The 24,290-nt window shown below is 38.8% G+C and overlaps 1 protein-coding gene and 1 long non-coding RNA gene across 3 annotated transcripts in view; one reads left to right on the forward strand and one right to left on the reverse strand.

Moving 5' to 3' along the window:
• Positions 1-24,290, forward strand: part of NYAP2 (neuronal tyrosine-phosphorylated phosphoinositide-3-kinase adaptor 2) — a 251,203-nt gene that overhangs the window by 84,016 nt on the left and 142,897 nt on the right. The window contains 1 exon segment of the mRNA XM_079133635.1: positions 17,972-18,273. Coding sequence (XP_078989761.1) covers positions 17,972-18,273 — 302 coding nt within the window.
• The window catches only part of LOC306657535, a 49,256-nt gene continuing 41,038 nt past the window's right edge, over positions 16,073-24,290 (reverse strand). For both annotated transcript variants that reach the window (XR_013762822.1, XR_013762823.1), the window contains exons 2-3: positions 18,508-18,630; positions 16,073-16,338 (exon numbers count right to left, since the gene is read on the reverse strand). This is a non-coding gene — a long non-coding RNA (uncharacterized lncRNA). The remainder of the gene's footprint in view (positions 16,339-18,507; positions 18,631-24,290) is intronic.

Below are 24,290 nucleotides of genomic sequence, written 5' to 3' on the forward strand. Positions count from 1 at the left end.
AGTATTGCTTTACTTAACTTTGGAGATGACTTAAAATGGCAAGAGTGAATCAGTTACCGTGATTGTGCAGTCATACTGGATCCTTGACACTGTACAAGTTCAATCACTGATCCAGTTCTGCTGGATTTGTCTTCTTGCTCCAATTAGCCAGTCGCTTCTGTTCCAGAGCCCACCTCCTGGTCTTTGAGGGAAGATACCTGCTATTAAGGTATGAAATCCCATTCCTTCTAGAAAATTCTAAGGACTGTGAGCCAGGTTTAAAGAAATGATATTTAAATAAGCTTTCTATGTGTGCCTGTCATCTCAAAGTATGGTTTGGTGGTTTTGTGGACTTTTACGAACTTAGTGCCTTTATCTAGGAGAATGTTAGTACTCTTACTTTCAGTGATGTTTGGGGGTTGAGCTGTGGTGGGGATAACTGGAATAGATCAGCAAATGCCTGTAGAACTTGTACACTCAACACAGTACATTTTTACTTCCATCTGAATAGGAAGATCTCATTTGCTTGGACTTCACATGACTGACGCATGTAAGACATGGGAAAGCCATAGAGCTTGATAATGTCTATTTTTCTTATCTTGTTATAAGCGAAAATAACAATAAAATGATTGTACTAATTTTATGCAAACTCTGAATTTGGCAAAAAGTATTGAAGAGACTTTATTTTCATATCATATTGTCATATAATGAATGTTTTTAAATCAAATGCTTTGTAGGTATCCAAGTCAGGGAATGTTCCCTTAGGTCAGCAGACTGACCTAAGAGTGGAGAAAGCAGCATACCGGATCTGGTTTATGGCTGAGGTCATGTGTGCCTATGATGACCATCTCCCCTGCTGTTACCCTGAGTTGACTGATCTTGACCTCTTCATTTGACACAGTTTTGCTCATCCCATTAACACCTGAGTACAAGGACAGGGTGTTACGGATATGTGCCAGGGAGTGATAGTAATGAGTGGCCATAAAATTCAAACTGCGTATAGAAACACATGGGCTACAGCAATTGAGGAACACAGAGAAGACTGCAGGGCGAAGGGTAGGAGGGTCTCAATGACAGTTGAGGTTGAACGCACAGAGGAAATGAGCTGGAAAGGCCAATGTTGGTAGGCAGTCAGGGAGAGGGAAGCTTAAAATTGAGGTTATGGGAGGATAAAGTTTGGGCTGTCGTAAGGTCCAGGGTATGACCGTGAGAGTGATGGTTAAGGCAAGAAATAAAGATGCTACCTGTAAGGAGATTTATAAGAAATTCTGTTCCCAGGGAATGTATGTTTACTTAACACTCTTTCTCACTCCTGAATTAGCATACAATTTATAATTCTTGAACCTTTATTTTTTTAAATGAATTGTTTGTAAAGAACTATCTTTTGGTTTCTTTCTAGATCCAGATTCTATATTTTTGAAGAGTTACAAACTCAAAAGTAGAAAACTAAAACAGATGCCCTTCAGTGACGGTTACAAATGTAAAAAAAAAAAAAAAAAAAAAAGAAAAAACCTTGACCATATAATTGTCCTTCTTAAGGTGAACCATTCTTCAGTAAATGAGAAACTCGCTTTTCGGCAAGGCACCATGAAGTCACATGTCCCTGATCCCTTTAGATATCTAGAATGGTTTTATGTTAACAGAGTGAATCTTAGATTTAAATGTGCTTTTCCCTTAAACTGTTAGCCCTGATGAATGTGCATCTTTCTCTGTTGTACAGCCCTGGTTCTCTGTGCTGTCATGTATAACAAATAACAGATGATTAAATATTACAATGAGGTCAACTAAGATTTTTTTCCATCCATTGTAATAGGGAAACTGTTTTTTTTTTTTTTTTTAAGACCCGCTGTGGGCATTAAAACTGTGTCTAATATGTGGTGATAATAGCTTTTAATTTGTTATGAATATAGATGCAGGAGATGAGGTTTGATCAAAGACGAATTGTAACACCAGACCCTGGAGCCCCTTAAGGCTACAACATGAAGCAGATAATCCAAGTGCTCGCCTTGACGCACAGCCTTGGATTCAATTATTTTGTCTGAGGGAAACCAATCAGGGAGAGTGGGTTGTTCCCGGAAAGCCATTCCAGAGAAACAGGGAGCCAGTCTTCTGGCCTCTGCGTAGGCAGTCTGTGACATCTATATTTCAATCTATCATATTATTACATTTGGGTGCATTAAGTAGATGTGCCACCTGTTGTGCGTAAAGGCAGTCCATTGGCCCCTCCATTTAGAGTAACTAATGGATCCATGAATGAGCATTTGGCTCTTAAGTCGTATCTCTAGTGATTCACATTTACATGCCACTCTGATTATAAGGATGAGGGATGGCAGCTTAGTTTTTAGAATTGTAGGCATGATTTTTTTTAACGGGCTTCAGAAATGCCAGTCAGTACAGTTGTCAGCTTTATCAGTTTGCCAAGGTAGTGTGTTCTGCAGAAAGATTCATGAAATGCTTTTTGTTCTTTAACAGGAAAAACACCTCATGAATAAAACCTGACCTTGTTTTACAAGCTCACTTTCATCCACAAATATCCTGGGGGATCATTGGGTAGGATATGACCATCCTATTTAATAGACGAATGAACCTACTTGGAGATGAATTCACTAGTGGTCACTCAATGATGGAAGATCAGAGCTAGGAAAGGAATGTTCTAACCAGGGTGGAAACAAATGTGTGTGTTTGCAGTACGGGTGTATTTGATTGTGTGTGCGTGTGTGTGTGTGTGTGTGTGTGTGTGTATGATCCATACAGACACGTAGATTTTTTTCCACTCTGTAGATAGTGTAGATAGTGGCTTATTTAGTGATTATTTAGTTCTCTTTAGAGTTTGGGAATTTCTGGGTGACATAATATGTTATTCTCAATATTTTACTGTATTGTTTCACTTCCTTCCAAACCCAATTTCTACTTAAAAATATTTTGGTTTGCCAGACTTATGCTACTAAACTGAAATTGCTAGACAGTTGGGACCCATTAATTTAGTGTATATTTGAAAATGAGTTATAATAATTTGTAACCATACTTTATAAACATAGGAATTAATTTATTTTAAATCCCCAAACATCTGAAAGCTATATTTTCTGCTCAAAGAAGCACATTGCTTATATATGACATAAAGGCATGTGTGATATTTCACCCTCATCCTTAAAAATGATAGAATCTCAAGTTTGTATACAATGAAAATATAATAATAAAAGGCCATATAAGAAGAAAATTTGTCAGGTGCGATGGCGCTTACAGCAGGAGAATCACAAGTTCTTGAGGCCAGCCTCTGCAATTCAGCTGGAACCTGTCTCAAAATAAAAAGAGATGGGGATGTAGCTTGGTGGTAGAGCATTCTTGAATTCAAACAAAGAGAAAAAAGGAAAGGAAAAAGAGAAAAAGAAAAATGGTGACATTCGAAAAGAAATTAAAACTGAAGAAAAGAGAAAGAACTGAACTTTTCAAGGAGGAACTAACATTTAATTTGATCTGAACTTGAAGTATGTTTTGTTCAAATGCAGATGTAGTTTAAATGGGGAAAAAAGATAGGGCAAGCCGATCGATGTGAGCAGATGATGTAATTAAATAAAAAGGACGGTGGAACCACATAACGTAAAAGCCTTGGTTGTCTCACAGAGGATCTGGGCTCTAATTTGGGCAACACTGAAGATTCTAAAGAGGGGCATTAAGGGGGTCTTATTCTTTTTTAGGACTATTTTTTTTTTTTCTGGTCAATGACTGGATTGCTGAAGGAAAATGAGATAAAGAATCCAAGTGAACAAGCAAGGCCAAAAGTTAAGCCTTAGAGATGGTTTGGAAAACAGGGGATGGATGACCTGTTGAGTAGGTATATAACAAGAATTTGATGTGACTCATTTGCAAGGTCTTGGTCTCTGTGACTGAGATGATGCTGTTGAAGACAAAGTCCATGGAGAAAACAGGGAGATGCTGCTGAGTTTGCTTTGAACGTGTTGGCCTTACGTGTCAAGGGTACATCCACTGGACTTGCACTTCCCTGATCTAGCACTTTCTTGGGAGGAGAGATACAAGTCTCAGAATGCAGGTAACAGTAGGCTATCAGATTTAAAAATCCATGAACAGGATATTGCTGATGTCTGAATAACTGTCATTTGTCAAGGAGACTAAAAGAAACCCAACCTCGGCCTGTACTAAAGTATGAGGTATAAGAAGATAAATCAGTGAAGGCCCCTCACCAGAAAGATGATAAAATGGGAGAGAGCAGTATTAAGGTAGCCAAAGGAAATGGTACAGTCCAGAAAGAAGCTGTGGTCTAGACCAGAGAAAACAGCTCTAAAGGGATCAAGAAGAACCTAGGCAGAGATAAAAGAAAACTTCTAAGTGTATGCATTAGGCAAAAAATAATAATAATTTAATAGACTGTGTGGTGATAGAACCCTAGTACAGGAGAAACAGAATAACTCATAGGATGATCAAAAGAAAGCAAGTCACCCTCTGAAGCATCTGCAGCAGCTGACAGTGCACGGGAAAGAGAGAGAGGATCGGTAAGTAAAGATGGATGAATGAATGATGAATGGATGAGAAAGAAGGAAAGAAGGAAGATAGGAAGGAGGAAGGGAGGGAGGGAGGGAGGGAGGAAGGAGGAAGAGAGGGAGAGTGGGAGAGAATGACAAGAGAAAGAAAGAAGGAAAGCTATTGCTCTCAAGTGTTTGGGGATACGTGCCCCTAAAGAAAGAGGAGCTGGGATATTTGGGATTGTTGATGAGAATGAGCCAATGGAGGATAAAAAGAAAGAGTAGTATATGTATAAATAACGTGGTGATATAGATTGAATCAGTAAACCACAGAAGGTGTACTGTTAATTATGTAGAGGAATTCAGAGATAGAAAAGAGCAAGACACAGGGACCTCCCACCAGGAGGCTACATCATCTTAGTGAAGCAGACTTTGAGGGGATGTATTGAGGGGCTAGGCTTGGTTTTCCCAAAACTGGGGTACCCTGAAGCTCTCAAGCGGTCATTCTGAGGTATGTACCATTTGTAATTACAGTATTATCTTAACTCTTAAGAAGGGTAGCCTTCGTCAGTTGCACTTCTCATTTAGAAAGACATTGGATTAATTTGGGTTTATACAGAAGATGAAATAGTGATGTATTTTTATTCCTTGATAGTTCATTTTTCACAATGATGCTATATATACGTGTCTAGGATTTCCTGATTTTTCTGAAAAATATATTTTTTCCTTTCACTACCATAAGTCCTCTTAAGTTTAAAAATACTTCTGAGACCAGAGTAGACTATTTTGCAAGAGACTTTCACTATGCTCAAATATTCTAGATCTCTAGTGACCTACAATCCTTGAGATCTTTCATCCAAGACATTTAGAACATGTTCCATTAAATCTATTTTTTAAATGCTTTTTCAGTACTGGGGATTGAACCCAGGGCCTTGTTCATGTCAAGCAAATGCTCTACCACCGAGCCATATCCCCAGTTCTTGTTCCATTAAGTCTTAAGGCAACATAATCTGTAGAAGTGCATATTACAAATGTTTGAGAAGGGTAAATGCCTTATGTTTAAGACAGAGCTGACATTAAAGCTTTTTTATTCCAGTCCTCTGATTTTGTTTGGCAGATCATACCATCTCTCTGTAGAAGGTCAATGAATGTCTGGCAATGTAATTGAGAGCTTTACAAATTCCAAGAACACTCATTTTTTCTGGCTGTGAAATTTTATGCCAGAAATAACTTTGGGTCATACCAATCCCTTTCTGCCAAGATTATGGAAAATCCATACTCTAAAAAATTAGGGTACATGTTTTACTAGTTTTGCTAACTAAGCAATAATAATAAAGATGCATTCAATGGTGAGGTCCGCCATGCTGTGTCATAGATAATGATCTGAGCTGGAAAAGTCACTGGTTACCTTTTTACTAATATGAAACTTTTCAGAAGAGAAAATCCACTGAAACTATACTGAAGAGTATGACATTTGTCGTTCAGTTCTCATGAATTGTTTGGCTCTCTCCTGAATCCAGGGCATTGCTTTACATGTTACCACCTTTGGGAAAGTATGTTCTTCCCCCATGGTCTATTTCCAAGCTGCTTTAAGGTTTGAGAGCAAACGTAACTGCCTCTCTCATAAGCATACAATTCCCTCTCCAGAACATAAGTGTGTGGGAAGGCCAGAAAGTGGCCTCCTGGCTGCGGCATTCAGAGTACCATGGCTGTCAATCAAGATGTTTTACAAAGTTAAAGGAGAATGAAATCTAATCCAGGGATTTGTTAAGTGAAATTTGTTTAGAGCTTCTGCTGCATTATCTCAGACATCAAGTTATCTTCAAAATAGTATGACAGGTTGTTATTGATAGTCTACATTTTGAGGGGAGGAAAACAAATCTAAAGGATTTAATGTGCCTGTGGTTTTAGAACTAATCTGCAGCAGAGCTAGAATTTTCCATGTAATTTTTCAAATTGGTCATTGGGATATGTGAAAATAACCTTTGGACATATGAATTTCTTTTTCTTTTGATACTGGAAATAGTTGTTGACTGATTTTGCTTGTCTCCTAGGGTCATTGCAGCTTTTCTTTCCAATAATAGTTTCAGAATGCCAAAGCCAAAGGATCAAAAAGGAAGGTTCTGAAAATACTAGCAATGCTTCAGAACTCATATCTTTGTCTCACTTATAGTACTCCTACCTTCTGTCCACTTGCTGCAATTAATTAATTTAGGGTCTGTGTTCTTAGGGGGCTCAGAGATTAGTGGACAAGGTCAACTACAGAGTTGATAAAGGAGAAGGACAGACCTCTGAAGGTCCAGAGGAGAGACATCAAGTTCAGCCTTGAGAAAGCCTAGTTGATAATAGAAAGTTTTCTCAAAGAAACTACATCCGAATTGAGTCCTAATCATGACCAAAGGGGTAATTTCAGGCAGAGTGCAGGGTGATTGCTGTCTGGGGTTATAATTTACTTGTCATTTTGTCTCATCAACACCTTAGGCGTGTGGTTACTTTTGAATTTTATCTGTTAATTAACGGTCTGGAATGCTGTCAGGGTGGGACATGTCATAGTAGGGGATTCGTAAGGTGAAGGAGGAAAATGGCGCAGATGAGACTTGGCATAGGATCCAGGTCATAAAAGACCTGGAATATCACGGAAGCATTTGAATTTTTAGTCCAGAGAAATGGAAAGGCTTTCAAAGGGTTTTAATTCAGAGAGTGACATGAGCTAATCTGCATTTAGAAGGATAAGTGTGGCAGCACTGTGGAGACGGATCAGCTAAGAGGCAATTGTATTAATTTAGCCAAGAAGTGATGAGCACCTAAAACCGAAGCAGGGCAGTAGAGATGGGGAGGAAGGGATTACCCAGATCCCTGCATTCGAATTGCTGGCTCTTATAACAGGGACCGAAATTAACAGTGTATGAGTATGCATAGAATTTTGCTTTCTCCTTCCTCATAAATTGAGAAAATGGTAACTGAAGGAAAGGTGAAAATAGAGAATATAACTATATAGCATTACCATCCACCCTGTTGCTTAAAAAAAATGAGAGAGAACTGTGATTCTTAACTATTCCCAAACATAAACATGTGCATTCACTTTGTTAATAGGTACTTATGAGTTGCCCCTTTGAGCCAAGCACTGTTCAAGCCAGTGGAAATATAAGACAACAGGTCTGATCAAGTTCTGCCCCAAGATTCCCGTCTGATTTCTCAATTCCTCCAGATCCTGACTAGCAGCACAGAAATCTTCCTCTCCCCACTTCTCTCCCTCATCTGGTGAAGTCTTACTCATGCTGTGCATCAGCTGCAAAGCCACTTCCTTTCATGGGACTTCCCAGTCGCTCTGCAGTCGTGAGGGCCCCAGGACTTGTTCTTCCATGGCTCCTGCCTGGTGCTTCCTCTCAGTGAGCCTCTGGCCACATGGTGCTGAAGTCATGCTGGTGCTGTAGTCCATGATTTGCTGAGGACACTTACCACTCAGCTTTGAGAGTAGTCACTTGAATATTTTATGAATAAATTGTGAGTAACTTAATTAAATTACTTAATACAGAAGAGTTTCACCCTACTTATATATTAGGCTCATAGTACGCCTTACCAATTAAAGTTTAAGTGGACTTGAAGTTAGCCCCTTCTGCTTGGGAAGTTCAAGGCATTATATGTGAACATTTTTTTAATTTCTAGCTTCCACCACTAGATTGAAAAAAGTGAGCCACATATGGTTCGCTAAACTCATTTCTAAAAACTTGGCAGGTTCTCAAACCATATTCAAAGCTTATGTCAGTTTTGAAGACACAAATAAAATGCATTTTCCATAACTTCCCCTTCTTTGGTTGAATTTTTGGAAAAGATCTCCCACGATGTGAACTTCTGCAAACTATATTCTCAACTGAATCTGAATACCATGATTTGAGTTATTTTTCATATATCCCCTCTTCTGCAAGTCATGACACTTCAAGGACTAACGAAATCTTATTTACGTATAAAAATAAGAAATGTTTTAATTTTAGATTCCAAAGTACCATAGATAATAACATATGTTAATCTCAAAAGCACTTGTCATGTTTTAAGTAAAAGTAAGTCTCTTAAAGATGTTCCATAGAATTTGCTCTGGCTTTAATAAGCATTATGTATCAGGCCTGTCTCTTTAGAAACTCAGAAATGAATAAAAGGAACTTTGATAGAGGACACGCGCGCACACACACACACACACACCCACTCCCTGCTCTAAATACCTCACTTTATTATTCTGATGAGCATTATATCAATAGGCAGTGGTAATGACCTCAAACTCTTGACAAAAAGCTATTTGTAATAAATAATTATATGTTAGTTTTTCAAGCATTGCTCCCGAGTCATGATTACCCTAAGCTCTAACTTTCATTAAAAAAAAAAAAATCATGATTTAGTTTGAGAGATATAACCATAAAATTCATTGAATAGATTTTCTCAAGTCTTTATTAAACCAATAGACAATTATGGCAAAAAGGATAAATTATTTACTTTTGTTCCCTTTCCTTCACTTTGCATTTTTTCCTTTCTATTTGGATTTGGAAGTACATAGCATGACAATTACCATTAAAGCCCACTTACAAACATGGAATTGGTTTATATTGTTAGAATGTTTTTGTTCATGGTGTTTCGGGGTAAAAATTTGTCATGAAAATGGCGATGTTATAGCTTAGAAGAAAAACTTAAAAACTGACATAAAGTTTCATGGCAATCCAGGAAGGAAGGGAATATACACTGTTATTTGTGAAGTTTCATGATTTAGTCTGTTCAGACTGCTGAAACAAAATACCCACAGATTTGGAGGTTTATAAACAGCAGCCATTTATAGTTTTGAGGCCAAGTCCAAGAGGCAGTCTCTTATGTCTACTGAAGGCCTACCTCCTGGCTCACAGAGGGCCTCCATCTTGCCGTGAATTCACACTGCAGAACTGGAGAGGGAGCTCCTGGGTCTCTCTAATAAGGGCACTAATCACATTCATGAAGGTGCAGTCTCATGACCTAGTCAACTCCAGATACCATGAACTTGGGGATAAAGAGTCAACCTAACGATTTGGGGGAGCTCCAACATTTGTCTATAGCACCTCTACTTACATCAGCTATGTTCCTAGGTGATTTTAAAATGTCTTTTATCACTTTAATTTGTTATATCAATTCTAAAAAATATTTTATCCATTATAAAGATAAGAATAATTGAAGATCAGAAATTATATGCCCCTTAACTAAAATTAGATAATTACTAAATACTTGGTTATGTATCTCTTGTTCCTTCTGGAATACTAAATTCAGGGCATATGTGAAGCCTTCTAGCTTGAAGAAACAACATATTTGATGTTTAATGATATTAATCTAAGTATAGCATATGAAGCTAATGGAAACTGAATTTCCTCTCTTTAGGACAGGTTTTTTTCCTCCATTGTTTTACTTTATTATTTCTATAATAGATCACCATTAAAGTTAATAAGAAGGTGTGTAAAAGCCCCCTTTGTAACACTTGACCTCAACACCCAAGAAGCAGCAATAAACAGCCCAACACAGGAAACTGACATCTGAAAAAAATAAAAGGTAGAGGAGTGGAGATATTAAGAACATAAAAGTAGGAAACAGATATCGTAGAGGATATGAAGTGGTGAAAATGAATGTTTGAGCCTAAGGCAAGAAATGCAGAGATTATGGTTTTGAATGAGCAAGTGGGGCTCAGGGAAGACATTAAGGGTAATGGCGAGTGAGCAATTTGGAAGAAAATATGATCACAGCTTAATTTTACTGGAGCCAAATTTCCACGTCAAAGTATACTGCATGATTAAAATATGTGTGTATGTGAACATGTGTGTGTATGTGTGTGTGTATATATATATATATGTATATATATATATATAAAATAAATTAACCAGGCATTAATTATTTCCATTCATGGTGTTAAAATAGAAAGAATATTTCTAAACAATAAATAAGTAGGACACATTCATTTCTTGCTTTGAATCCTTCCTAGTCCTTCCCTGACACCAGGTAGCTTTTCTTTTCTTTTTTTTGGGGGGGGAGGGGTGCTGGGGATCAAACCCAGGTCCTTATGCTTACAAGGCAAGCACTCTACCAACTGAGCTATCTCTCCAGCCCCCAGTTACCTTTTCTAACACACATTAGCCAAAGGCTTTTGTCTAGTGACTGCTGTCTGCAGAGCATTGTGCTGGTTCATTTAGGACTTTACAAGTATCAGAATATCCAACTATATTTGTCTCCCACAAAGTGGAATTTCATGCTTAACGTACCTGGGATTGCTTTAGCAGCAGGCACAACAAGATTCAGGTCTTCTGCAATGCCAAAAGACCTGGTCTCTCTAGTTTCCCTTCATGGGGCATGAACGGTGAAGGAGGTCTGGGCTCCAAGCCAGTGCAGCTTCCACGAAGTGCTTGCCAGTGCTTCAAAGACTCATGGTGACCAGTGGGATTCAGTGTCCACTTGGCCAGGCCTGGGCAACATGCAGATGCAGAGGAAGAAAGTTGACTCCTCACAGGAATTTCCACTGCCAGGAGAAAGGATAATGAATTCCTGGGAAGGAAAATAGCAGATGTCTCCAAAATTCTCTAACAAAGCCCTTTATTTGGTCATCCTCAAATGTTACCTACTTCTTTATTTTTTCCTTTTTAAACAAATACAGGCTAGTGACTGTTTTGTGAGCAAAAATTCAGAATTCTTTCCCTCATGAAGCTGAAAATGTTCTTCAATGTGGCTGTGGTGAGTGTGGACATATGATCAATTGTGTGTCAGATTCCATAATTGGAGCAGATGCATTTATACCTTTCTCTTAAATGGTGGACTTTAGGTAGAGGCATACTATCAGTTCAAATGAGAAAAGGTGTAGCATACTAGTCTCTTGGATCTTTCTATGCTGTTTTCCTAAGCACAGACTATTTTACTGGGCATGACACCCTGGGCATTGTTCTGGGGAGTGGAGATATTCTCCTTGGGTAATGAGGGTTGACTTTTGGCCTTGTGCATCCAAAGAGAAGACAGGAGGAAGGCAGAATCAAATACAGACCTTCCAAGTCATGCTTTTAATGAGTAAAGTCAAAGTATTGATTTCCTTCTACTCATTCACAATGAAATGCCTAACATGAAAGATTCCAACAGTTAACAATGACAGAGGTCAACTTACCCACAAGCAAATTTTATTCTCTTTTTACAGCGTTGGCCTCTATTTCCTTTTCAAATGTTTCCCATTTATTTGATAGTTAAAAGTGCCCTTTCTCTGATACCAGGTAAATAGATCTTATTGAAAAATAAACAGAAAAGAACTTCCCAGTGTTTCAGGAGTCTACAAAGTTAGGAACATAACAGATTACTAATTGGAGATGAATTTTTTAGCTCAACTGTACAGATTCACTACAGAAAGCAAATATTCAAGCAAGCAAAGTCCTAGGTATCCCTTTAGTTTATATTTCAACTTCCAGATGGATTTGCAAAAAAGGCAAGGCACATGTGTGGATGTAAACACACACACACACACACACACACACACACACACACACACACATACATGCACATGCTTATGGAGTAGGATTCTTTTCATCAATGAATCCCAAAGAAGAAGACTCTACTACAAAAATACTGACACGTCTGCTTTAAACCTTCAAACAAAAGCAATACCCCTGTCACTTTTAAAGATGACATTTGACCTCAGGAGGTCACCCTTCTCAGGGGTTGTGTTTTCGTTTCTGAAAGGAAGCAGTTCGTGGAAGGAGACACAAAACATCCATGCTAATGGATTTTCAAGAGGACCAGGAGACAAGTGACAATCCCTGTTGACTACCACTGTCAGCACAGGCTCAAAGGTCTTGTTTTCTACCTTTCTGCATCAATCCTTGCTAATGTGTGCTTTGAAATCATGATGCAGGTATTTTAAGAAAGTTAAGGGACTATATTTGCCTAGATGGTCTTGATTCTTTGAGTTTACCATATACTTTGACCTTCTTTGTGTGGAGGGTTTTGAGATTATAGGATACCATATGCCATGCTTTACAGAGTCGACTTAAAATGCAAGTGGGAGAAGACTTAAACATAATAATTTTAAAGCTACAATTATTGGCTACCTATTATGTATGAAATTTTGTGCTAGGTACTTCATGTGCAGTACCATAGCCATATTAATAATTTGATGGGGCTGATACAACTACTAAGCAGATAAGGAAATTCCCTAGGGATTCAGTGGCTAATGTTTTTCATCTGCTAAATGATGTATCAGGGAATTGAATCCATAACTAATAATCCTAGTGCACATGGCCTGCCCATTAGCCAATAACTTCTTTGGGGGAGAGATTTACAAACTATCAATTACTTCTGGAAGAATATTCCCTCTTGATTTAAGTAATATTTTATTCCTCATGTTTTATGACACAAAAAGTAGCCAACAGACAAGTTGATCTTGCAACATTGCTTTCATTGTGGGAGAAAAAGCATACTTGTTTAAATTCAGGATTATGAAACTTGTTTATTTTTATCATATGGGATGTGTCAGGCTTAATCTATCTTGAGTGTTGGAGTCTGATTGCGAAAAGACTCTGCTTTCTTCAGCCCACATAACTTTCACTTGGAGCCAAGTAGTCCTACAGTAGAGTTGGTTCCTCACTCCACAAGCACCATTTAAATGTTCAGTCTAAAGCAAGAGAGTGACCTATTTTCACAAACATTTCTTCTTTCTGGGATCTCACATTTGTTTTTAGACTTTCTTTTCCTTGGTTCTTTGGTTTCTGAATGTAATAGGTTGTATGACCATTCCCAAGTAGGTCAGTTCAAGTCCCTGGGAAGGACACCAAGATGGTGTTAGAAGGATGAGTGATTTATTGAGGAGATTGTTTGTGAGACAGGAAGAAGGAAGAAGCTTGAATAGGTCAGACAAGGCTCAAGTCACAGTGTAGGTCCGGCATCTATGAAAAAGAGGGGGAAGAACAAGTGATTGATTAGGAAGAGCCTCTGACTATGGTGTAACAATGGGAAAGTCTAGACCAGTTCAAGAGGGGAACCCAGACGTAAGGATTGCCCTGCATCTTACTCATACAATGGCTAGGAGCTGCCCAGTGAGAGAGTACACTTGCCTAAAATGTCATGGCAAATTTGAAGATGGTAGTTGGCAATTGTCAGCTAACTCTTCTCCTCAGAGATGGTTCTCTAGAGGCATCTCCATGGGTGCCACAGTTCATCACTTAGATGTAGTTGATACCTTCCTGAAGGTTTGAGTGACAGCTCTTTCTTGTCTTTCATCCATTTCTTCTTGAGTAGAAATTTACCAGGGTACAGTTACTGTGATAAAAGATAGTCCTCTTCATGGCAGGTTAATGCACCAGATGCTCAATATCTCCCTCCTCCACCACTCTTACTTCACCTTGTCTACTTTAGCACCTCTGAAGGCCTTATTGGCTTACTCAGTGGTGGGACTCATCTCTCTTTCAAGAGAAGTTGGTAACCACAACCCTTCTTAACCAGAGTTTCTGTGTATAACCTTTCAAAGTCACAATTGGTGAGAGTAGGAAGGGACATCCAAGCGAATCACCTTGGTTCCATACTATTTCTCTCTGCCGCATTTAAATGAGGTTCTACATCTTCCTGCTAAACAGAGCTAATGGTCTCTTCCACTTGGTGACCCCTCTTCTTGCCCTCTGTTCTCTGTACAAAGGAAGTTCAAATTGCCTCAGAGATACTTGCACATTTTTGTTCACTGGGATCCTTGCTATGTCTTTTATAATAAATGTGTCCTCCTATGGGGACCAGGACCTTTAACTGATTAAGGTAGAATCCATAATTGTAAGGGTAGCATCTGAGTCCATTGTCAGTTGCTATGAAAGAATACCACAGACAGAGTAGTTTATGAACAACAGAAATTTATTCGGTTCAGTGTTCTGGAGGATGTCAAGTCCAAGAACAAAGGGCTGCACCTGGTGAGGACTTCTTGCTTCACAGAACATGCTGGAAGGCATCACAGGACAAGAGAGCAAGAGATTGAATTCAAAACTTCAAGCTCTTTTGTAATCAGCATTGATCGTTTCATAAATGCAGAACTCTGCTGACCAAAACACTTCACACTAGATCTACCTCTGGGCTCTGTTACAGTGGGGATTAAGTTTTCAATGCATGCTCTTAAGGGGATCCATTCAAGCCACAGCAGATTGGAAACACAAAGTTCCCCAATGGGCCACTGGTAGTCTTCTCAGCTAACTTCATTCCTTCATACCTCATGGTGAGTTCTCTCCTGCAGAGAGATTTCATTGCCACCAGAGCTGCTACACCAGGTACTTGGTCTCCCACTTGTGAGAGGTGCATGCACACCCAAGTGTTATCATGTCATTGGCATTACTTTCCTGTTGGAGGAAAATGTCCCCACCATTGACTTCAAGCTTTTCTGTAAGATTGGTTTCAGTCAATGGAATATGAATGAAAGATTATGCGCCACACTGAGCAGAGGACTTAAAGAGCATTGTATTCATTCATGCTTTTCTTTCTCTCTGAGAGAACAACATATCCTAACAGGGACTAGATCTTAGAATGAAGAAGACATGTGTAGCAGAGCCCCAGCTTATGAACAGCCAGCACAGTTAATACAAGCAGTTACACAAGTTGTTATAAAAAGTTAGGGACTGGGGTCATTTGTTACTGCAGGATAACCTAACAAAGATCTGACTAATGCACTGCATGCTTTCTTTTCTGTGATATTTTGCCTAGTATTTGTGACTTCCTGGCTGCTTCTAATGGTTATTGCCTCAGGAATGGCTCTACCATTCTTAACGTTTCCGAGGGGCCCTGGATTGTCTGCATCAAAAACATACGGAAGTAATTTTATGAACAAACTACTTGGCCATACTTCCAGAGATTCTGATTTGACAGATACAATTCAGTTGTTGTCCTTAGTATGGGGTCTTAGAATCTATATATTTTAAAAACCCCAAAGGACTTAGAGCAAATTCAGAAACCGATTGCAGGCTGCTCCGTCCCAAATTTTCAGTCTGTTTGGGCTGATCAGCTTTCCTGGTTTCTTGAAACTAGCTGTCGGTCCCCTTTGTTATTTAACCCTAGCCTTGGTTTGAACAATGCCCTTTGTGCATTCAACTCACTCTGAGATCCACTTCCTCATCCTACACTCACAGCCTTGCTAAATGAGACTTGCACCTGTACCTGGTATTGTTTGAAGCACACATTGAATTTCTCTTGGAAGAGGGGTGTGTGTGGTCTGTGTGTGTTGTGTGTGTAAGCACATCTGTGAACAAAAGCAGATAGAGTTAGATGACATTGTTTTGTGCTGATAAAAAGATAATTCTGAAATGGATCAGCAAAGCTAATTATCTGTCTGGGAAAGGTGTAGGCCTTATTTAGGTCAAAAGTAACAGAGAAATTGCTGATACAATTATTTCTAGTAACTCATGAATGTCTGTGTGCATTAGTATATGCAGAAATCTCCCCAGGTGGCTGTGTAGCTGGAATGAGATTACTGTCTAAATAAACCCTTAAACCTTGTTTAGTGATACAGCATCAGAAATAAGGGAAAGACATGGGGATGAAAACAACTTGAGGCAAAGTTAGATGAAATCAAATATTTCATCTTCCATGAGAAAGATCAAAGTCACAATCTTCACAAATGTTCCCAGATTGTTGAGCCTGCCTCTCCCCTCTTCCACCCTTATTTTTCCTTAAGTTCTGAATGATTTTTCACAAACCATTCTGATGAAGCTTCTCATTTATGTCTTGATTAATGCTCTTGAAATAAACACAGAAGATGAAATGCACACACAGATTTAGGGCGCTTGGAGCTATGACATGAAGACTCACACTTAGCTGGCATTAGATGTCATTCATGCTTCTGGATATTTCTCTGGTTCATACACTGGGATTCCAGCCACTTTTACTGTAAAGATGAAAAGTTAGTGTCTGCACATCAATAAATATTCAGAAAAAGGTGAACTACATAAAAATATTTTTGATTGAGTGGCACTAATATCATTGGAATGAAATGCCAGAATCAGAGTCTAATGATCTTATTGAGTTCTTTCTGGCTTTATCCACAATGGGCCCATAATTGTCACAAGCTCCAGTTGAAGAGAGGTAAAAAAAAAAAAGTCTCATTTTCCATGATCGTTCCCACTTTTGTTAAACTTATGACCAATGTTATAATGATATTAAAGATATAATAGAAAGATTACAAATCTGACCTTGAATTTTATCATGCTATGAATGCAGAGTCTGCCAAAATTAAGGTTAAAAACTGCCTAGATGAGTTTATGTGCCCAGAAAGGCAAACTCAGCATGCTTTCAAAATTCATAAACTCCAAGGTGTACTTTACTATTTATACATGTCTAAGAAAATCAATTAAATAGTTCTAATGATGCTTCCTTTCAATTTTTCTATTGCTGCATGAAGTTTGTAGGTGGAGAAACTCTATAAAAATCTATCTTGTAAAAGTTCACATTTGTATTCATGTCATAAAAGAGTCACTATTACTTAACAGTATGGAGAGAGGTCCAAGGGCCATTTCCTACATGACTTTTCAATTTCAAATTGAGACGGATTTCTATTTTTAAATGTTTGTTCAAAGTTTCCTGTGTCAAACTTAAGAGTCTTACATTTGAAAGCTTTGCCTACTATGAATGCTTGTGAAAAATTTAAATCCATCTCAGATCTATGCTCTACACTTTAAACTACACCTCTTTACTAGATGCTGCATTTTATTCTGTATATTTTCTTGTTAATAATGTTAAGTTGCTAAAGTGACTGAAGCTCTCAGGAAAATGGAGAAATTGAGTTTCTTCACCAATTTAAAAAAAAGAACTTTCTCTTTCTGCTCTGCTCCTCCCTCCCTCCCTCCCTTCCTCTCCCTCCCTCCCTCCCTCCTTCCTTCCTTCCTTCCTTCCTTCCTTCCTTCCTTCCTTCCTTCCTTCCTTCCTTCCTTCCTTCCCTCGCTCCCTCCCTCCCTCCTTTCTCTCTCTCTCTCTTTCTCTCTCTCTTTCTTTCTGGGTTTGGTAATAGAACTTTTGTTAGTGTTTAATTTTTCCCAATATACTAGGCAGATAAACTAGGGATGATTTTGATGATGTGCAGAAGACTGAATGCTGAGCCCTCAGACTCAGCCATCTATCAAAATGTGGTCTATGAGGAGCTATGGTCATGGAATCCTTGTTTGCTTTTTAAGCCACTGGTAAGATTTCCCTCCATGTAAAGAAAAGCAATCAAAGCTAACGTGTATTATGCTGCATCCCAGCCACCCTTGGGATGCTAAGCAGATGGGCAAAAAGATATCTGGAAATGCTAAGATTTCTGATTATCATCAAATTCTATTTGCTTCATGTTCATAATTTAATGCAAAAGTACAGAATGCTTTCATATGCTACTTAAAATTGCTTTAAAATGCAGCCCACTGTGAAATATGTTTCTTCACTGGTCTCAAGTTAAACCTTGCGACTTCGCACATTGTGAACAGTCCCCTCTGACCTGCACCCCGGCCCCTTCTCCCCTCATGGACTGTGCCTGCTTTCTTTTACAGCATAGGTGGAGACGTAGGGCGAGGCCACGAAGCCAGCTACGTGGGCAAACACTTCCGCATGGGCTTCATGACGATGCCGGCCCCTCAGGACAGGCTTCCCCATCCCTGCTCCAGTGGCTTCACGGTGAGGTCGCAGTCCCTACACTCGGTCGGGGGCACGGAGGATGACAGCAGCTGTGGCTCCCGGAGACAGCCGCCACCCAAGCCCAAGCGGGACCCCAGCACCAAGCTGAGCACCTCCTCCGAGACGGTCAACAGCACTGCGGCCAGCAAGAGCGGGAAGCCCGCCGAGAGGCCAGAAGGTAAAACTCTCAGGCCACCACCCCTCGCCCGCGTCATGCCGGTGAGGACCTTGAAGTCCCAGCCAAGAAAAGCAAGGGGGAAGGCTATTGAATTGGTCTACTCTCAAATAGCCTCTTTTTTTTTTTTTTTTTGGTACTGGGGATTGAACCCAGGGACACTTAACCACTGAGCCACATCCCAAGGCCTGTATTTTATTTTGAGCCAGAGTCTCGCAAAGTTGCTTAGAGCCTCGCCAAGTTGCTGAACTCTTGATCCTCCTGCTTTAGCCTCCCCAGCCGCAGGAGTAACTGGTGTGCTCTACCGCATCTGGCTCAAATACCCTCTTAAAGCTTTGGATCCTTTCAAAATCATCTTGCCTAAAACAAAACAAAACACACACACACACACACACACACACACACACACACAGAGAGAGAGAGAGAGAGAGAGAGAGAGAGAGAGAGAGAGAGAGAGAGAGAGAGAATAGAGAATTAATGTTTTCTAGCTTTTATGAATACTATCAGAATAACTAAAGGAAGTATTGTGCATTTATTGCAGGAAAGTCTTAATACAGGAAAATATAAAAAGTTTGTTATCTTAACTTTTATGATAATCATTTTAACATTATTTTTCCAGTGACTATGAATGCATGCATGTATGTCCTGTGTGAGTATGTATACTATACATTTCAGTCTCTCTCTCTCTCTTTTTTTTTTTTTTTTTTCTGATTTCTACCCATACCTACATTTTCCCTCACCTATGCAATATGTAGAGTTCAGATACATCCCAGTCTCCTTGCTGGCCTATGAATATAAATCAGGTCTCATGAGTTCTTTAGCTCTTGCCTGAATAAGTAAGTTTCAGCTTTTCTGAGCTTTTCCTGAGAGCCCTTTGAGGAGGTAGACATCTTAAGGGTACTCTGACAGCAGCTGACTTAGTCAGTTCCGGCTGCTGTAACAAATTGCCCTAGACTGGGTGGTCTATAAAGAACAGCATTTTATTTCTCACAGTTCTGGAGGCTGGAAGGAGCAGGATGTCAACATGGTCTTTTCCGGGTAGACTGCTGTCTCCTGCTGTGTTCTAACAATGTTAATCCACTTGATGAGAAGTCCACCTTCAAGTCCTCAGTACCTCCCAAAGGTTCCACCTTCAGATACCACCATATGGGGACAGAGATTTCAACATTTTAATTTGGGGGGCACAGCATTCAGTCCATTGCACAAGGCCATTCAGAAATTTACATATCAGTTTGAGAGCAGGGTTCTCAACTGACTGTATAGACTCCCCTGCCCTGTGCACTCTGGACCTTCTTCATAGCAGACTTCCCTGATTCCCCCAGATATCGAGTTTCAGCTGACGTTCACAGCAGAGAGATGGAGCCAGATGGTCCTTTTCTTGATTGGGCAGAATTCTCGGCCACCTGGACTCCAGTTCTCCATGAAAGCTCCCTCACCTTCTAGTCTTCATCTTTCTGTAGAAGCTTAAAATTGGTCCATGAGATTAGGTGCCCTTGAGGTACATGCTGTTTCTCCATTCACCTTCATCTCCCCTTTCTCCCTTCCTGGTGTCCAAGTGCCTTTGGCCAAGACAGTAGTTCACTGCATTATTGAATAATACAAATAAGTGCCTGGAGATGGTGGTAATCCATCAATTCTACAAGGATAAATCTCTTCTTAGTCTGTTTTTTCTACTATGTGTATATGAATAATGCATCATGTGTATCTGTGCATACTCATTTAATAGCACACATGGAAATAACATATACAAGGGTGTATATTTGCAAAATAGAAATCATAGAGCCTAGCATTTCTTGTGTTATATTTTCACTTTATGTGACTATTTTCTGGGGATTTTTTTTGTCAAGGAACATCATTTTTAATGGATGGAAGTGTACATCATAGGAATGTATTTATTATTTACTGATGTATACTTACATTGGTTCCAATTTGTTTAGCTGCAAGGAAGAGTAATACAGTGAACACGTGTATTTAGGGATGACTCTGTTCTTTCTCTGCCTTCTTAGAGTTTATTAGAAATTGGATATTTTTTCTCATGATTTGGGATCATCAGTATGTTTTCCAACTTGTAATACATCAATGAATAGACACTTTTAGAAAACACAGAGGTGTTTAGTTCACTTGTTCATACACCACAGGGCTCCAGAGACATGACTTTCATAAATTTTAAATACCATCTCAGGTTTTCTCTAATAGTGATACAAGGTGTTTGTTATTTCTCTTTATTTTGTGTGATCCTGTGTCCAGAAGTCGTCCTCTCCTACTTCAGTTGCCAGAAAACTACACAATCAATAGCATTAGATTATTTGCAAAAGAAGATTACTGATACTGATGTAAGGCCATGGTTTCTGAGTGATGAGGTCCTGAATGTAATATGGAATCATTCAAGAATAGTAAGAAATAAAAGAACCCCTGAAGGGAGAGCAAAGATAAGACAGGCAGGAAAGGAGCGGAAAGCAATGTGTGTCATGCTGCCGGAAATGCTCATGGGTTCCTGGAAGGAAGGTAGGTACACCCCTCCACTCAGCCCACCTCTGGAAAGGGGTAACAGGTGCTTAGAGTGAGAACGCAGGGAAAATCATAATTACTGTTCCACAGGGAAAAAAAAATTGAGAGACCATTCAATTGTGTTAAAAATAGAACAGACCCCTATCCATTTGGGATGCTTCAGGTGTCTGCTTCCTGGAGGTTATAATTCTCTCTTAGATCCATTCACCATCTGAGGACCTAGGGTTCCCAATGGCTAGTTACCAAAGAGAAGACAGCGGCTCTATAATCTTTTACATCATATGAAGGTAGATGAGGGCAAAGTGACCAAATTAGGACATCAGTGACTTCAGTTGGACTTTGAAAGTTACTTGATGAGCCAGAAGGCCCATAGAGTACGAGCTCTGAGCCCAACATTTGTCCTCACAAAGGAGCTCTTGGGACAGATTGGGAAGCCCTCAACCGTGGTAGGTATTCAGGGTCCTGAGTGAGCTGGATGAACTAAGATCTGGTGCAGAAATGGTAGGCTTTTATGGAAAAGTGATTGTCAATGCAAATTTTACTCTCTCCTCAGAACACTTAAAAGGCAATTGCAAAGCAAGGTACAGTCAGATCTCTTCTAACATATTATGACCTCAATAGTAAGAGAATAAAATCAGTTATTATTGTACAGAGATGGGGGAAATCTCAGTTCAGAGGTGGGGAAATTTTTCTAAGTCCAAATGCAAATGTAAACTCAAAGTCAAAATTATATAAATATGGAGATTGCTCTTTTATGAATTCTCAGTTATTTATAATTGCAAAGTTAACTGGAGTTCATTATAGAACATGTTTTCTTTATAATTTTCCAGCTATCAACATTATAACAGATAAAAAGTGACTTTTATAAATCTTAGCCCGTCTTTTCTTTTTATATTAAATGTCAGCAAAATCAAAATATTGATTCAGTGGCATTAGAATGATTTCCATGGTAACCAGCTCCTATTTAAGTACAGGATTATGACTTCCCTATGGATAAAAGTAAAAAGAACTGGACTTGTAATAAAATGGCTCTTCAGAATAGAAAAAGAAAGACAGAATGAAAGATAAACTTGAACACAACAACAAAACTCATATACCAAGAAAAGTACAATTCATCATCTAAAACTTATAATTCTCTCACATTAAAAACATACATGTACTACTATATGTAAAGAACATAAAATGGGAATCAGTATAATATGAATATTTTAATTACCCTTTTCTGTCACTTCAGTGTGGTACCTGTTTATTTTTAGGCGATATTAAATGAAATAAAAAGAGTTAACTAGAAACAATACAGGGCCTTAAATACAATGTGTCTCATGTGTGATCCACCAAAGAAGCCACTTCACAACCTCTCCTCAGCCATTCCTACTCCATTAGTGAACTACCTCATTCCTCAATAATGTCATTCTAAGAGATTCTGTATGGAGTGGGCAAAAGGGACTGTACTTAGAGGCAAATACATTAGGCAAGTGACCTAGTGAGTTTTTTTTTTTTTTAACCCTTAAGATAATTATTAAAAAATACTGAAAAATTGATAGTATACTGCCTTTCTCATGGTCTTATGACCACCCAGGGATCTAATGCCAATGAGTGCATGATTGAAAGAAATTGCCGTACAAATAGAAGTCAATACAGTTTTATATGTGTAATTACCACTTCATAATATTCTTGAATAACATGAAATTTTGGTTCAGTATAACACATATATTAAAAGCAAATAAGATGCCAGGTGTCAGGTGTGCTGACACATGTCTGTAATCCCAGTGGCTCAGGAGACTGAGGCAAGAGGCAGGAGGATCATGAGTTCAAAGCCAGCCTGAGCAACAAGTGACTAAGCAACTCGGTGAGACCCTGTCTCTCAATAAAATACAGAATAGGGCTGGGGATGTGGCTCAGTGGTTCAGTGCCCCTGAGTTCAATCCCCAGTACCTCTCCCCTCCAAAGAAATAGTAAATAAGAGAGGAAAAGAATAGATATACCCACCCATTCTACATGTTGTTAGAACTTAAGAAATTTTACATATGGCTATTATTGAAAAGATAGATTTTTAAAAGTGCTGATTAGGATGTAGAGATAAGGGAACCCTTGCACACTGATGCTGAGAATGTAAATAGGTGCAGCCATTAAGGAAAACAGTCTGGAGAATCCTCAAAAACTTAAAAGTACAACTACTGTATGATCAGCAATACCACTGCTGGGTATATCCAACAGATTGCAGCAATATGTTAAGGAGAAATATGTACTCCCACATTTATGACAGCAGTAATAAATAATTATTCACAGTAACTGAGGCACGTAGTCAAACTAAGTGTCCACCAACTGAAGAACAGATAAAGAAAATATGACACATGACACACACACAGACACATATACACATAACACACAGTGGAATATTTTTCAGTGACAAAAAGAATTTTCAGCAACATGGATGAATCTGGAAGACATGTTAAGTGACATAAGACAGGTACAGAAAGACAAGTACTATGTGATCTTACATGGTACTTGAACATCAAATAACTGAACTCACAGAAGCAGAGATGGACTGGTGACTACCAGGGGCTGAGAGTTGGGGACATTTTGGTCAAAGGATATAAAATTTAAGTTAAATAGGAGGAGAAAATTCAAGAGTAAAGTTCTATTGTGCATCATGGTGACTAAAGTTAACTATTGATATAGTAAACTCTTGAAAATCACAGTAGAAATTAAGAATTCTGAGCAGAGTTTAAGTGTTCTTACTACAAATAGCCTGGGAAGTGATGCATTTGTTAATGACCTCAGTTTATTTTTTCCACTGTACATATTTCAGGACCACATGGCAAACATGATAAGCATATATAATTTTGATAATTAAAAAAAATGAGAAAAAATTTACACAATGACCCAAGTAAACAGGGGAATACCCTATGGGTATAGTAATTTGTAATAATATTATGACATTAATAAAAATTTCCCTGGTGTTATAAGCTTTTATTAATATTATGACTAAGGGTTCGATAAGGGTTCCCTTATTGAACTTATTTTTTTAAAAAATTATGTATTAACTTCCATTTTGTTATGAGTTCTTCATTCCAGTCATTGATAACATCCTCTCATGACTTTCTGTACAAAGCAATGAAGAAATAGTTTCTAATTGGAATAGGTACTCTAGTTTCTGATTTTGTTTTTTAGAGATGTTTGATGGAGTCACATCTTTTGATTCAAAAACTGGAATGCCTGCTGAAATGATTATCCTGAAAAACTTGGAATGTGTCATTGAGCCAGAATATAATAAAAGCTAAGTTTATTCCAAGGTCACTGCCTTAAAAGCAACCAAAACCTCCCAAAAGTTGTTTCAGTCAAATTTGTTACTGTTATGACTAAAAGAGCTAACAAGAATAATTTTAGGAGGAAAAAGTTATTTTGACTCATGGTTTCAGAGGTCTCAGTTCCAGATGGCCGACTCCATTGCTCTGGACCCAAGATGAGGCACAACATCATGACAGGAGTGTGTGGTGGAGGAAAGCAGT

This window comes from Sciurus vulgaris, assembly GCF_902686455.1.
Source record: "Sciurus vulgaris genome assembly, chromosome: 3".
In the NCBI taxonomy this organism is placed as follows: Eukaryota; Metazoa; Chordata; class Mammalia; order Rodentia; family Sciuridae; genus Sciurus; species Sciurus vulgaris.